Source organism: Gavialis gangeticus, unplaced genomic scaffold (assembly GCF_001723915.1).
Source record: "Gavialis gangeticus isolate Ggan-Ray unplaced genomic scaffold, GavGan_comp1, whole genome shotgun sequence".
In the NCBI taxonomy this organism is placed as follows: Eukaryota; Metazoa; Chordata; order Crocodylia; family Gavialidae; genus Gavialis; species Gavialis gangeticus.
In genome coordinates, this window is record NW_017729027.1 from 20216467 (window position 1) to 20233073 (window position 16607).

The 16607-nt window shown below is 40.6% G+C and overlaps 1 protein-coding gene across 2 annotated transcripts in view; it reads right to left on the reverse strand.

Annotated features, from left to right (window-relative positions):
* The window catches only part of SMAP1 (small ArfGAP 1), a 275010-nt gene that overhangs the window by 135134 nt on the left and 123269 nt on the right, over positions 1-16607 (reverse strand). For both annotated transcript variants that reach the window (XM_019520491.1, XM_019520490.1), the window contains one exon: positions 8099-8179. In XM_019520491.1, the coding sequence (XP_019376036.1) occupies positions 8099-8179 (81 nt within the window). The remainder of the gene's footprint in view (positions 1-8098; positions 8180-16607) is intronic.

Consider the following 16607-nt stretch of genomic DNA (forward strand, 5'->3'; position numbering starts at 1 on the left):
AAAGAAAAAGAATTAAGTGGAAGAAAAGGAAAGATGACAAAGAAATCACAATCATATACATTTATTGGAAGTAAAGAGGATTTGCACTTGTGAATCATTTACTTTGCTGATGGTGCATCATGCTGAATTGTAATGCTGCACTTAATAAACAAACATTATTCTTTAATGTCTGTCAAGGATGCCTAGAGAATAGGATGGGAACAGTTTGAGTCTATGAATGCATCTAAATAATGAAATAATGCATCATGGAGAGAAAGATGAAATTGCCTTTGAAAATGTCTAGTGCTACACAAGTACACCAAGAGCTTAAATGTTGTAACAGCTGCTTTAAAATGTTTCACTTCAGGAGAACAGACAGAAAACAGATTAGATAAAACCATAGCTCAAGAACACTGATAGTTTATGTGGGCCCTCCATCCAGCCAACCTTAGGAGAAAGCAAGATGGTCTCCAGCTCTCTATTGTTCTATGAGGAATGGCATCTTTTGTTTGCCATGACACCACAAACTACTCATCTCTTGACACTCATGATTGGAGGAATGCTGGGAGAAGGTGGTTAAATTTTCACAAGTGCAAAAAAATGATCTTGTGGAAGCTTACCGTTTCTTCTTAAAATCTTAGCCTGATTTTTATATATGAAAAAGCAGTCCCATAGTTCAGTCACTAATCAGTGCCATATATAGTATTTTAACATGAGACAGTAGCTTCCATCTGTGTCTTAGGTAACACTGAGGACTTTGCATAAGTAACTTGAAATTATTTTTTATATAACCTCTAGTAATAAAATATGCTTCTCCAGAAAATTAATAGAAGAGAACATGATATTTAATACCAATAATAAGGATAACTGAAAATTAAGTCCGTAATACAGACTTTTAGCCTAGACAGAATTTGTACAGATGTAACATTTGTATAACTTGTTCTAAAAACAAGTGCTAGTTAATAGTGATAGTGTTAAAACTCACTTGAAATATCAGTTAAGTAAGTAAAAGACTACCTAAAATACCATTTTGATTCTTGAAGTCTTCATCTTTGTATAGCCATTTAAAAAATACGGCTATGAAAGAAAAGAAATATTGACTTGACATTGTTTAGGCAGAGAACAGCCACAGAATCCTCTCTCAACGTTTACAGCAGCAAGGGTAAGAATAGGAGGGCCTTTGGCAGACATTAATCTAAATTGTACAATTGGGATGAAAGGTCTTTTATATGCTGGATCCCCCTAAAGAACAAATCACATGCCAGACATGCATGGCAAGACGTACAAGTTTTGGGATCAGGGATAAATTTCCTTTGATCCAAATTGCGCAACTGCCAGGGTAGGAAAGACAGCATCAGGACCTATCCTACAGTGCCATGCTCCCCGCCTGCCAGCAACCTGAAAGGCAAGCTGTGCAGCCTGGCATAGGGGAACCAGTTACAGTTGCATGAATGCTTTACTAAGGGGCATTGTGACCCTGAGAATGGATAGAGGCTTACCGATGCTGAAGTTGTGTTGCCCTGGAATCTTTAAAAAAAAAAACCCCAAAAACCCAGGAAAACACTTCCCCCCAAAACACAAAACCAAAACATTCCTCATTCAGAGACAAGTTCAGAAATGCCAGTTTCCATCAAATAGAAATTCAGTTTCAATCAGCTCTGCCTAATTTTCGCTGCAGTTAAGAACCATGTTGGTTTCAATTATATTGATGTAATTGGGTCATTTCACTCTGCTAGAGCTTAAGAAAGCTTGAAGCTGCAGCAGAAGCAGATACTAGTGCACATAGCCACGAAAGGGAAGGGGCAGGGCAGCAGAAATATTACAACTGCAGCAGCCAAAGGGTGGTGAGCAAAGCAGCAAAGCTTCTCTTTACACCTCAGAAGCAGCCAGATGGCCATGTTACTAATCATCAACTTGGAAGCCGTGCTATTATGACTGCATATAGAAGATCTCTGTTACTTCACTCCCATACAGCACTGGTGCAATTAGAAAGGCTGGAGTCTTCATTACCAGCTTTAGCGCACTGACTTCTAGGAGAGCTTTGCCTGCTTCTCTATCCCTTCATTGAACCCCAGCTTTGGGTCCTATAAATAGGAAATTTTCTCTTTCAGGCCAGAGAGAAAAAGTTACTTCAAATTTATCAGGATATTCACTAGGTGTTTTTTGATACATATGATCATTACGTGCACCTTTGCCAGTCCCATGATTCTGTGAGCCAGTTTGCATGTTCATGAAGTTGCAGACCATGAGCGCATTTGGAGCCTCTGGTGCAGGAGAGGGCAAAACGTGGCCCGTGGGCCGGATGTGGCCTGCCAGGCCACTATCTGGCCCCTAAAAAAATTTAGGAAATTAATATTTATCTGCCCCTAGCTGCCTGTCATGTGGCCCTCAATAACTTACCAAAATTCAGTAAGCAGCCCTCAGCCCAAAATAATCGCTCACCCCTGCTCTGGTGGCATAGATAAATTGGTCAAGCCCCCAAGCGGTGATATAGCACATACCAAAAGGCTGTCTTTTTACTAGCAGAACTACACCATCTCCCCAAATGGCTTTGAGATGAAATCAACAAAAGGCACTGTTTTCTCAACATCCCCTAGGGCTTTTCTGGTCTAAGTGTAATGGCTGGACAGAAAAAAAAGGGAGGCTTGTAAAATTTTTCATTCTCCTTGGCAAAACAGCTAATCAGCTACACTTTCTATGACTGTGTACAAATGTTCAGTTCTAGCAGTAGAAAGTTTCCACCACTAGAAATGATTCCAGGAGTACAGACTCAATGCAGCTGCCCCCCCCCTGCTTCTTGCATCTTCCTAGGGTGGACTGGAGGATTTCGCCCTGGGGCAACAGGGCAAAGCCACCGTTTGTGCTTTGTACCAGAAACTCCAGCCTGAAAGCAGGCACAGGGCTGTGCTCTTCCTTGTGCTCAACTTCCACTGGCTGGCTGCTGAGTGGAGGGAAAGGTGGGGCAAAATCCCAGCATGCTTCTCACACCTGAAACTCCAGAGTGAAAAGCAGGCAGGGGGATCAGCTGGCAGATGCTCCTTCCATCTCTTCCTGGTCTATGAGGTGGGGGGACTGGTGCAACTGCCCTGAGCCATCCCTAGACCAGGGAACTTGATCTCTGGAAGGCACAGGAGCCTTTCCCCTAGCTCCACTTTGCCAGGAGGAGTTAAGCCAGAGGAAAGCATGCAGACATTTAGTCTCCTGGAAGAAAAAAAAAACCAAACTCTCCTGGGAGTGATTTCAACCTTGGTGTGTGTAGTCAAGTTACTTTTCTCCCAGAGCCATCACTTTTGTCCTGGGAGAAAAAACTTCAAGTCTGCACATTTTTGGTGTCTACCCAGAGAATAGCAATTCTCCCAGTGGAAGCAATGTCTGTACATGGCCTAAAATAAACCAACCTTCTGAGAGCTTGCAGAAAGATAAGCTTAACCCTACAACCGGATGTTCAACAACAATTCTGTTGATTTTATTTAAGCTAAGCCCATCTCAAATCACCCCTCCTGAATTTGTGTCATTTCTGCAGGACTAATTGAAATAAAAAGATTTCAAACACTGACAGGTCAATTAATCTGATGATTAAATGATGACATTTTAACAGCCTTTTTTGAAACCACACATCTCTAACTATTCTAGTAACCAGTTTAATCTGAACAGTGCCTAAACTGAAAATCAGTCAAAAATGGTGAGGCACACTACTGATAGGGGTGTGTGATCAAAAAAGTTTGGAGACCACTGCTCTAGACTTTGAAACTTGGGGTCCCCATCTCCTCAGACTTCAGTATGTGGAAGGGGAAGTGAACTAAACACCACCTTCAGCCTTGACATACCCTACCCTAAAAAACTTAACATGAAAGTTAACTCGTGTTAAATTCTAGCATTGATAAAGATGCTGTAGCTTTAATGTTAACATAGTAAAGCAAACCAGGGAAGCAGAGCTTACTCCAAGACCCAGGCAATGTTAAAAAATGCCTTTCTTGATGGAAGACAATGCCTCAGAGAAGACTGTTGCTTTCCTTTCACTGCATTTAACATTTGCATACAAGTCGGCACCTACCATGCCTTAAAGCTATTGTTTCAGGCTTGCCAAAAACCTCAGGCAGACAACTTTATCTCATGCTCAGGACACATTTTCAAGGTTTTCTTCAAAACTAGAAAACAGGTAGAATTTCTTTTTTTTTTTTTTAAGGAATATTGTGGAGAGCAATCAATCTAAAATCCCAACCTCATGCACATCCAACTCAATCACAACGATAGGTTGGCTGAATAAAGTCATGACTGGCGCTCAAACTTTTGTTGGTATTTTTACAAAATGTAAATAGGTGAAACACCCGTAAGTACCATTATACAACGAAACATCAACAGGTTCCTTTATTTTCATTTATTAATTTGACAACTAACTAAAATGTAAAGGGGGCACACTTTAGAAAACTAGATGCTTCAGTTACATTAATAAGAAACAATTATATATTAAAATGTATTTTTGAGCAGCTATAACACATTACCACAGGGAAAATAAACTGACAGATGGATGCTTGGGTGCGGTATAGACAGAAGAGAGCTAGACTGCTGGATAACCATTGTAAGAACATGCTAATTGATTTGTGTCATCTGTGCAAGGACATCTGCCCCAAAAAGAGACGCCTTAGAAATTCTCACATAAATGTATTCATTCTATTTTTAATATCAAAGCAGATTTTACACAACAATGTAATTCTGTTTGAAATGCAGCTCTGCTAATAATAATGTCAACACTACTCTAGAATTTTCAATCAGCTTGTGAGACAAGTGAACACACGGAAGAACTTTATTTCTTTGAGCGCTGTTTCATTAGAGCAAGAGTGCTCAGCTCCCAGGTTGCAGGCCACATCTGGCCCACAGGGCTTCCCAAGGGTCCAGAAATATTGCAGTTGGGGATTGGTGACACTTACCCCCTACTGCCAAATTTCCAGACCTATAGGGAGCCCTGGGACTGCTTACTGGATCAGGTGCCTGATCCTAGTGCCCAGGGCTGGGCAGGGGTGACACTAGCCCCCTGAAGCCCAATCCTCATATTCTGGGGCAGCACTGTACCCCTGGGGCCCAATTCCAGAGGGGGGGTGGGGGAGAAGTGCTAGGCCCCAGGGCCCAATTCTGGCATGCAGACTACATACCAGCCCTGTGCCACACATTTGGACCACAAAGTAAAAGGTTGAGCACTACTGCATTAAAGCACTTTACCCCAGGTATCTGGTGAAGTTTCTAGGCAAGATTTCTCTCTCAAGTAACTATATAAATTCAACAAACATTTCTTTAAAATAATCTCATTAATCAATAAATTTATTCTGATTAAATGCATGGTAATGTAATGCAGTCTTTGTTAAAAGGATAGTCAGCATGCACATAAACAAGCAACAATCAAATTATTTAAGTTACTTGATCCTCTTGGGACAATAAGTAAATATGTAACAATAATTTCTTGAAAAGTCGAACTGATGTAAGGTCTAACCCAGTGGGTCTTAAGCCCAAACCCGCTGCAAAGATGCAAGATTTGCTGTTCCTAAACCAAACCAGAAAAATATCCATCCAGCCTTCTTTTGAAAACCTCTAAATAAGATTAAGGTGTTTCCACAAATTCCTTAAAGGAGCTTATTCCTTTGTCCTACTGTTCTAAGAACTCGCAAGATTTTCCTGATATCAGTCTACTATGCTGCAATTTAAAACTATTGCCTCATATCCTGCTGTCTGTAGTACAGGAGAACAATCCCTCTCCATTTTCCTAATGGCAGCCTTTCAAATATTTTAAAAAAGTACCATGACTTTCCCCTAAAACTCCTGTTCTCAGAGCTAACCGTACCCAGTTCCTTCAACTTTTCTTTAAATGGCTCAAATTCCAACCCATATCATCTATGTTACCTCTGAATCCCCTCCAGTTTCTTCACATCTTTCTTAGAAATGCAGTGCCCCAACAGAACACAATACTCACTTGAGCCTAATTAGCTGCAAATTGAATGGTCCTATTATTATCGATGTCTTGCATATGATACTTCTATTAATACAGCCCAACACTGCATTTGCTTTACGCAACAGTATCACACTGCTGACTAATGCCGAGTTTAATTCCCAGATAATTCTTCATATTCTTACTGCCTAACCAGTGGTTCCCCTATTCTGTACTTCTATATTTGACTTTTTCCCTATGTAGAGCACCTTACATTTGTTCGTTGAATTCCTTTTTGTCATTTATAGGTCAGTTCCTCAATTTACCAAAATCCTTTTGAATTCCAACTTGTATCCTCCAAAGTGTTTGCAATCCCTTCCAGTTTTGTCATCTGTCAACATGATCAACATGGTTCCTTCCCTGCATCCACACTATTACTCAATGTTAAAACAGCATTGAACCCCTGTGGAACTTCTCAAGACCTTCTGCCAGTCTGACAGCAATCCATTTGTAGTTTCTCTTTGCTTATGGTTATTCAATGACTTTATTCATCTAATAGTAATTCTAATCTAGCCCACATTTCTCCAGTGGCCAGATAAGAATGGTATGTGGGACCATGTCAAAAGCCTTACTAAGTCCAGATATATAACAAATGCATTTTCATTATTCACCAAATTACTCTACTCAGAAGGAAATTAGTTTTTATGATTTGTTCCGAGACTGTACATTGACTGTTAGTGATGACTAATTCATCCTCCAGATATTTACAAAATTAATGTCTTAGTTTGCCTTAGGTAGTGACCCAGATATTGAAGTTAGGCTCACAGATCTGCAATTCATTAGATCTCCCACTCCATTTTTGTTAAAGGTAGACACTACTGTATTCATGACTTACCTATATGCATAATATTGACAGTGGCTGCAAGATTTATTAACTAGTTGCTTTGACACCCTGGGAGGAAATCTATCAAGATAGGCTGACTTAAATTCACCCAAGTTTGTCAAAAGTTCTTCAACATACCCTTTACTTCTCCTTAGTACTTTTGCTACTCATCTGATAATAATTGAGAGGAAGCCTTAATCAGAGCAACAATGAGCAGCTCCATCCTCTAGGTCTTCTATTAACAGGACATCTTCACTGAGCATCTTGTTTTGGTCTTATATTTGAAGAACATCTTGTTGACAACATCTGTTTTCTTAGGGGGGGTGGGGGGTTGGCCTCTGCTTTTCTGATTTTGTCCATACATATTCTGCTATTCCTTTGGATGCTTCCTCAGGAACACAGTTTTCCTTTCCCCACCTACTTGCATCTCTCAGTTTTCAGTTGGGAAAAAAGCTCCTAGGTCTCTGGCTGCTCTTCTCTATTTTTCAGAACAGTTTGATGTTGAACCTCCCATATTAAGCCCTTTAGGAATGGTCAGATCACTTGGATTCCTTCATCTTTAAAATGCATCTGCCTATAAGACTTACCTACTAGTTCTTATAATTGGTTAGGGAAGAAAGCCATTCAGTCTATTCCACTACCAATGTAGGATGCTTCCTACAATGCAGTTACTGGTAGTTTACTGAGCAAGGTATTTCAATGTACTTGCATAGTACTGCAGCTTCTACTAAGCACCTTCCAAAAAGATTGTAAGATCTCAACAGTGAGCATATTATTTTTATATTCAGATAACTTTTAAGAATATGCTTCATCTGCTCGTTTTCCCTCTCTATAGCACTCTAAATAATAATTCTCCCTCCCCCATATTTATCTCCAGCCTCAAATACTTTTGGTCAGAGTTCCAAAAGACATTATATTAATGAATCCATATATTACTTATATATTTTTGGAAGCCTACATATTCTCAGGTTAAGAGAGCTATAAAATTATGTAGTTTTAACACTGGCAAATAGAGCAGAGCTCAGTTATCAAAAATGTCTAGTTTAAAACTACATCATTACATTTATAATTGCTATGTTTTTAAAAAACTTTAGCTTCTGTATCCAATTTCTATCAACTGTTGATTTCACTGGGCTCATTAATAAAAAAATAAAAACAACAAAAGATATTTGATGAGAACACTCCCTTTTCCTGTCCCACCAAATAGAAGGATGAGGATTTGTCATACTGCCAATCTTTGTAAATGAAAGCACTCTCTCAAATCATATTGTAGCTAAATATTATATTTTTTCAAACGGTAGTGAAAAAAGCAATTTTACCTTTTCAGTAGCTAGGGGTTTTGAAGGTTTTTCTGGTTCTCTTTCCCTTTTTTTCTCTTCCTTCTTTTTTTCCTTTTCTTTCTGTAAGAGAAATAATTTAGAAACTTAAAAACATAAAAATTAAAAATGTTCACTAGGTGAAAAAGAGAAGCAGTCCAAGTGAGATGAATGTAGTTTCCTGTACACCTCATGCAGCCAGCATTTCTAAAAGCAGGTGGTTATTTAAGGTCACTCTTGCTTTCTATATCAAGTAACAACATTGGACCTCATCCTGAAAAACAAAGGTTAATAACCAAACAAAAAATTAGCGTTATATAGATCCTGATTTGGTTACATTTATCTTGTAAAAACAGAATATGGAAGTCACCGGTAATATATACCATTTAGAATATTATAAAGGCCAATACTCTAAAGCATAAAGCTTGCTGGCTTAACTAATTGGGAACAAATTCAATATAAGGAACATTAATAAAAACTAACAATTGTTCAAGGATATCCAAGAGCAAAATTGGATATCCCCAAATCTTCATTGGGCCATGGCAATGATATTCAGCAAACAATACACTACAGGCATCTTCAGACTTTGTTCTTGTCAAACTCACCTTCAACTCTTAACTTCCCATGGCCATAAACATGGTCTTATGAACAACACACTATGCATGAGCTAAGGCTTGGGGAACAGCACTCTACCAGGAGGTCCCCCAAACCAAAATACAGTTTCATAATACAGGCTTCCCTCAATTAATGTGGGTTCTTTACATGCAAGTTCGCTCTTATGTGGTGAGCATATTTAGACCCATAATTCATTATATGCAAAGTAAATTCCCTCTTATGTGATCAGCATAGATGCGCCCCCCCCCACCCCAAGCAGGTAAGTCTGTGGGGGGAGGGGAAGGGCCATGGCCCCACTCACCCCAGCCCTGGTGCAGCAGCCCTGGGAATGGCCATCGCCAGTTGCCTGCAGCCGCTGGGCTGCACCATGCTCTTCCTGTCCCCCCATGCCTGGGCTCACCCCAGCTCCTGGGCTATGCCATAGGCAGCTGGTGTCAGCTACTCCCGAGGCTGCTTCAACACGGGCTGGGGACAGTGTAGGCAAGTGGAGCCCTGGGTGGCGCGGGGCACAGCGCTCACTCCAGCCCCAATTGCAGTGGCCCTGGGAGCTGACACCAGCTGCCCGCACCAGGGCACAGCACAGTCCCGACACAGAGGTGAGTGGGGACAGGTGCAGCACAGTGAAGCCCAGCGCCTGCTGGCTTCGGCCACTCCTGGGACTACTGCAGCCAGGGCTGGGGTGAGTGCCCCTCTGTTCCCTCTTCTTTGCTGCCTTGTGCCTGACTCCCTCCCTCCCAGTCATGGGAAACCCATCCTTATTTGTTACATTGTAAAGTAGGTTTGCTTTATGTGAATTTGATTTATGCACTGTTCTCCAGCAATGCATGTACAGCAAAAGTTGAGGGACACCTGCACACAGGAAGTTACACCTGTCCAAGAAACCTAAACTGGTTAAAAGGGAACATGGAGGAAGCAAAAAATTCTATACATGAAATGGAAAAAGAGGAAGTAAAAGGCCATGAATATAAAGTTACAAGTGAAGATATATAGGTGACTACTAAAAGATGACAAACCATTTAAAAAAAATCACAACAAATCAGTAGAGAAAGTCTAGGACAGGGTTTCCCAAAGTTTTTATGCCATGGCCCATCAAACAGCAGCCCAGAAGTGGCTACGGCCCGGCAGTCACAGCCAACTGAGGCCAGAATTTCTGGCTGAAAGACAGGCAAGGATCCCCCCAGCCCCTGGAGGGGGGCAGCAAACCCTGTATTCCTGTGGGCCATGGAAAAGGAACTACGGCCTCTCCGTCTGGCTCTGGGGGACTGCGGTTTGTGGGCCCACACCCACTTCTGGTCTGGCAGCTGACCATGTGCCCAGCACCAGGCTGTGGCCCAGGGATTGAGAACCCCTGTTCTAGGACAACACAGGACCACCACTAGATGCAGATAAAACTGTTAACAATGTTACATGGCAGAAATGTTTCTATTTTGTATTCAGAATGAAACTGGTAGATTTATACATTGGAAGTACTGTGGATAAAAGAAGAAGTTAACTATCTTGCAAAGGATGCAGAACATCTGATAAAATTAGACAGTTTCTAATCAATAAGCCCAAGCAGCTCATACCCAAGTCTTAAAAGGAATTAGCCGATAAGCTCTCTGAATCATTTAATTTTGACAAATATTAGAAATTAAAAAAAAAGATGAAATTCCAATGGCCCAGAGGACTGTCAATGTGGATCCAATATTTGAAAGTGAAAGATGACACACAGAACTAGAGAACAGCTAGCTTAACATGGAACCCAGATAAAATAATGGAATAGTTAATCTTAGGCTATCATAAGAAGTAGAGGGTAAACACCCAGTTAAAAGCTCTCCAGCATGGTTTAATGGAACGTAGGTTTTGTCAATGTGATTTTAAGATTTCCAGTATTGTCCATTGCTAGTATATATGGAAATACTATACTTTAATTTCTCAAAAAGTTTTAGATTAAGCGTAACATGACATTTTGATTTAAAAGCTTCATTTATAGAAACATACCTGATAGGATATACATTAAATGGAACAAAATTACCTGATTAATGCATCTCAAAACATGTCTTTTACTGGGATAACACTGTTGAGAGCTATTTCTAGCAGGTTACTTAGGGACTGGTTCTGGATACAATGCTAATTAACAGTGGTATCAATGATCTATAATTAAGAAAAAAAAATCTCTCCTGATACATTTTGCAAACGTGATAGAGTGTGACAGGGAATTGAATACAGAGGATTAGAAGTTACTGTTACACTTGGTCCAAGTGTTTCCAACATAACAAAACATGTTTAATATAATGCATCTGGGAATCAGGAAGGCAGATAATGACTAAAGGATAGAAAGCTATCTTGAAAAGTGGCAATAAAGAAGGATCTGAAAGTTAACAAAGATAACCAGAGTTTCATGAAGTCTGTGTCATGCAATAGCAAAAAGGGCTAACATGATTGCCAGAGATATAGATATAGATAAATGAGAAAAGGAATATGCAGTACAGGTAGAAAAGCAATCTTGCTTTTGTATACAATACTGGAAATACTACTGTGACAGACTGTGGGGTATCTAAAATATTTTTGCATTAACTGTGTTCATGTTGTGATAATGCTGGGTGCCCCTGTTTCCACTACCCCATTTATACACAGGGGGAAGAATGGGTTAGGTACATTGAAGCTAGAGTTTCTGCACTACATGACAGAAGACTCATCTATGTACAGAGATTTTAATAGCTTTACTGACATTTCAGTTGAAGTGGGGATTGAAGATAACACTCAGGAGTCCTTCAGGGAGATAGAACATGACAATGAATGCAGCAGAAATGGCCACGCTAGGTATTCTCTCTCTGATTGTCCCTTTCAGACAGAGACCAGTGGAGGAGTTTTAATTGGGGCTCCAGATCTGGGAGACTGGAAAGGAAACAGCTGAGCAAACTGGATGCACTTGGGTTGTGAGGGATGCTGACAGAGACAAAATAATAACCAATGCCCTGAAGGTAGACAAATTCAGTCTTCAAATCATGTACAATAACCAAGATAGGAGGATAAACAAACACTGGAACAGCCTTACTGCGAGAGGTGGTAAATTCTCCATCATGTCAAATTAGAAATTAGTTCTCTTTTTGAAAGATACACTTTTAGAAGCAGAAGAATGTGGAAAGAGGTCAAGCTGCATGGTAAGAATGGTCACTTCTGACCTCTGAATCTGTGAATCTAAGATCCCCTGTTCACCGCGACCTTTCATGGGTCTCAAAACAAACAGAACTGACTGCATTACCTTCAACATGCTCATAATATTTGCAGCTCTAAATATTAAGACAATGATTATAATCAAATCTCATGCTCCAGAGCTTCTGCTGGTAGTCTACAGGAAAGAAATTCTTTCCCCTTAGCGTACAATTGGCTAAATGTATTTTTTATGTTGGTCTTTCCTCTAAAAAGTCAACTACCGCCCAAAGCAAGAGATGGGATTACTGAAGGGGAGGACCAGTTATCTCAAGTGGTAGAGGCTCCTCTTCCTTAGATTGCTGGGCAGGTGTATCACAAACTCCAAGTCATACTGACTGACAGATCTGGGGTTGAGACAGTTTCTCTCTAGGTCAGACTAACAGGGCACATATGGATTTTTCTGCCTTCTGCAGCATCGGGGGTGCTGAACCTGCTAGAACAATCCAAACCTCTCGCCCAGCCAATCTTTTGCCAGCATAGGAGCCTTAGTATTAGTTGCATCTTGTTCTCTTGTGCTGGCTGACTTGGGTACACAATTTAGTTTTCTGGAGTTTGAAATGCTTTTGTCTAAAAAGGCCTCTGGGCTTGATGTAGGGCAGAGCTATCCAAAACAGTGGCCTGTGGGCTGCATACACCCACATCAGATTAACATACAACCCCCAGGCTTCTATCCAGCCTCTGCATCCCCCTGGCTCCTGCTGTTGTAGGGACAGGGTCTCCAGGCTCCCCCTTCTTCCTCTGGCTACTGGTTCTTGCTCCTGCTTCTGGGGGCTGGGGAGTAGAAGCACATTGCACACATGGCAGGAGAGGAGTCAGGTTGCCCACAATGTGCATGCTGCCAAAAGACCCAGACTGCTCGCAATACATACACAGCAATTGCAGGGGAAGAGCTGTGCTGCCTGCAGTGAGGCAGGTGTGGAAATTGCTGGAGGAAAGAGTTCTGGACTGCTCAGATGGTGGGGGACCCTGGGTCTGCAGTCTATATGGTATGCAACCCCCCCTGCTGTTCAGAAGCTGGCTGATGTAGGAACATCTGGGTGGGACTGGAGGGCTTGGGATATGAATATAAATATGGCCTTAACACCTGTGGTCACATTCTTCAGATTCCTGCTGTAGTAATATCTCGTGTTATAAAAGAGAATACAGAGAAATTAAACTTTTACACAAATAAACTTTTAAGAAAAAGGAGTGGCCAGGTCAAATGGAGTCACTTAAGATAGCAAGTTTAAGACAGCACGATACTTGACCAAACTGATTGCCTTCTATGACGAAATGACTGGGTCTGTGGATGCAGGGAGAGCAGTGGATCTGAAGTACCTCAACTTTAGCATGGCTTGATACAGTTTCTTATAAAACTCCTGTAAGGTGGATAGAAAACTGGCTGACTTGTCAGGCTCAAAGGGCTCAAATCAATGTCTCAATGTCTAGTGGGCAGCCAGTAGCAAGTGGAGTGCCCCAAGGGTTGGTCCTAGGACTAGTCATTAACTTCATTGCTATGTGGGATAGACTTCTCAATCCCAAATGAGAGTGAGGCACCAGAACGAAAAGATTTGCAAGCTTCTTTCTGAACAGATGGCCGAACAAGCATAATGCTCAAAACAAGAACCAATGACGAGTGCAAGAAACGACAGGGGGAAAAGGGGATTCAGAGAAACCAGGACCAGAATAACATCTCTAGGAAATCATACGAAACCCATACCTTCTACAAGTAGCCCCAAGAGTTGGTCCTAGGACCAGTTTTGTTCAATATCTTCATCAACAATCTGGAAGATGGCAGAGTGCACCCTCAGTAATTTGCAGATTACACCAAACTGAGGGTAGCGGTAGATATGCTGCAGGGTAAGGCTAGGATTGAGAGAGACCTAGAAAATTGGAGGATTGGACCAAATAAACCTTGAAAAGTTGAATAAGAACAACTGCAAAGTCCTGCATTTAGGATGGAGCAATCCCATGAATGGGTACAAGCTGGGGACTGACTGGCTAAGCAGCACTTCTGCAGAAAAGGACCTGGGGGTTACAAAGGACAAGCAGCTAAATACAAGCCAACAGTGTACCGTTGTGAAGAAGACTGGGCTGCACTAGTAGGAGTGTTGTCAGCAGATGGAGGGTGCTGTCCATACACACAAACATTTTTTCATATTCCTGATCCTCAAAGCATATATCCAGAACAGTTACTTTGATTTTTAGCCAACTTAATTTACATTGTGGATATAAATACTGTTATAGCTCATGATTTCTGAAGTCACTGAATCAGTGCAGTCACCATGTACACATGTAGCTACAGAAGTAGCCTACCTGGTCTCCTTTCTTCATCCCAGATATTGTTAGAAGGTACTGACAAACACATGTGCCATTTGCAACCAGACTAGTAGAAAGCAAATTTTAGTTTTGGAACCTTTGTTTAATGCCTCTGTTGTTCTCTACAACCTATATGTTGTTCTCTAAAACCTGAAGAAAAGTAGTCATTAACTTCACTGCTATCCAGAATAGACATCTCAATCCCAAATGAGAATGAGGCGCCAGAATGAAAAGATTTGTAAGGTTCTTTCTGAACAGATGGCTGAACAAGCATAATGCTCAAAACAAGAACCAATGAAGAGTGCAAGAAACGACAGGGGAAAGGGGGTTCAGGGAAACCAATACCAAAATAGCATCTCTAGAAAATTGTATAAAAACCATACCTTCTACAGTGGGAGTATCTATATGAGCTGCCCACCACACAGCTGTTACTGTGCAGTCATTTCATACTTGCATAACCAAGTACTAAACGACTGTGCAGTAGCCTTTGTTACTACTGCACAGTAGTTCCCCATCACAGGTTGAGCCTGGTGATGCTCCTGTGTAGTAGTTACTCCACAATAAGCATCTTATGTAGACACAGCCAATGATCCTATGCAACAAACTCACTATTCTATTAGATGTCTGTTAGGAGTCTAAAAAGAAGATACGATAAACTCACTAAACCTAAACTATTTCATAGAACATAGACTTGGAGCTACCAGGTAGGTCTTTGTGCATTTGCAATGAGTCTTCTCCTAGGTCTAGATAATTTTTCCAAGAACAACAGGGCAATACAAACAAACTTGTGAAATATGGAGCCTTAATTTTGAAGTGATGTTTTTATTGTAATACAATTAGTATAGCCCTTTGAAAAGAGTTGCAGGTTTGACAGCTGGCTTTGGAAAACTTACTTACGAGTTTGCCACCACAATTACCAACTGAAAAACAGATAGATAAAATTAAAAATAAAGGGTAAAGCCCCATTTCGCACATTAATTATTTTACTAAGTCCTGAACCACAATATGCCTGTCACACTAGGTGCCACCTGCCTTGTCCGATCTCTATCTTTATCTTAGTTGTCATTGCCTAATCCTGATTAAGTCACAACTGTTTCTCTTGGAACCCAAACGGAACAAAAGAAAAAAAAAAATAAAAATGGTTTATGCTACAGAGTATAAATAATACAACAGTTTTATTGTGAGAGCAAAAGTTATAAACTTGTACAACTGACTACATAAGTTTTATTATAAAAGCTGGTACAGACAATTAAGCCAAAAGCTCCCTTAAAATTATTATTAAATCAAGTAAAATTATGGGAGTTTCTGGGCCTTCTTTTTACAACAAAAAGTGCCTTTGCTTGTTAGTAAGCTAAGGCATTCACAGCACTCAATAATTGGCTTGTGCAGGATGGAATGCTTTTAAGAAAATTACAGTAAATAGGCACCATACCTGCAAGCTTTAAACTATAATGCTATTAAACTTATCAGCACTGAGTACTACAAGCACGAAAGCCACATAATTTCAAACCTAAGTTTACATATCACCAACCTTGTATCAGAAAAACTGATATGACAATGTATATTATGTAAAAATTAGTGACAAACTTGCATGCACCTAAATGATTCTGAAGCCCAAGTCCTACTTATTTCAAAGGTGATATAGCCATTGCAGAATCAACCTCATTGACTTTAATGAAACTTAGACTCCTTAGTAACATTCATTAATAATTGACCCATCTGGATTTATTCGTATTGTACCTCAGAAACTAGAGATCAAGGAACAGAGAGGTAGCCCATTGGGCAGATGCAGCTAACTGAGCCAAACAAGAGGACCAAGATGTGCAGCAAGAAAACAAGGCAGAGAAGAGAAACAATAAAGAAACAAACAAAAAAACTGCCAAAAAAGACAGGAACCATGAAATACAAGTCTTTTCTGGTAGGAAAATGAAAACAAAAAAATTGGAAAAAAAATATACTCCAGCAAACTTCATACCTTATCCTATCCAAAATCCTTTGTCTAAGATTATACCAACTGCTGTCCTAGTGGCAGCCTGAAAGGAGTTAAACTGGGGCTTGCAGGGCTTGTTAGTAGGCCTGTGCGGAACAGCTAGTATTTGCTTCAGATTTGGATTCTGCCTATTCAGGACAGTGATTCAAATCACTGTCTCTTAAATTGATTCAGCCAAATCTCTGAATCAAACAGGCCCCATCAATGGCTGCCCTGGCTGGCCCCAGCATCCTGACTATTAAAAAAAAATCCCCACACTCATAGGCTGCTGCCAGACAGGGGCACAATCTCCACTGCCCTCCCACTACATGGGAGGCTCTGCCATGAGCCCCCAGAGGCCCCAACAGCCTCTGACACAGCTGGTAAATGCAGAGATTTTTTTTTTTTTTTTTTTTTTTTTTTTTTTTTTTTTTT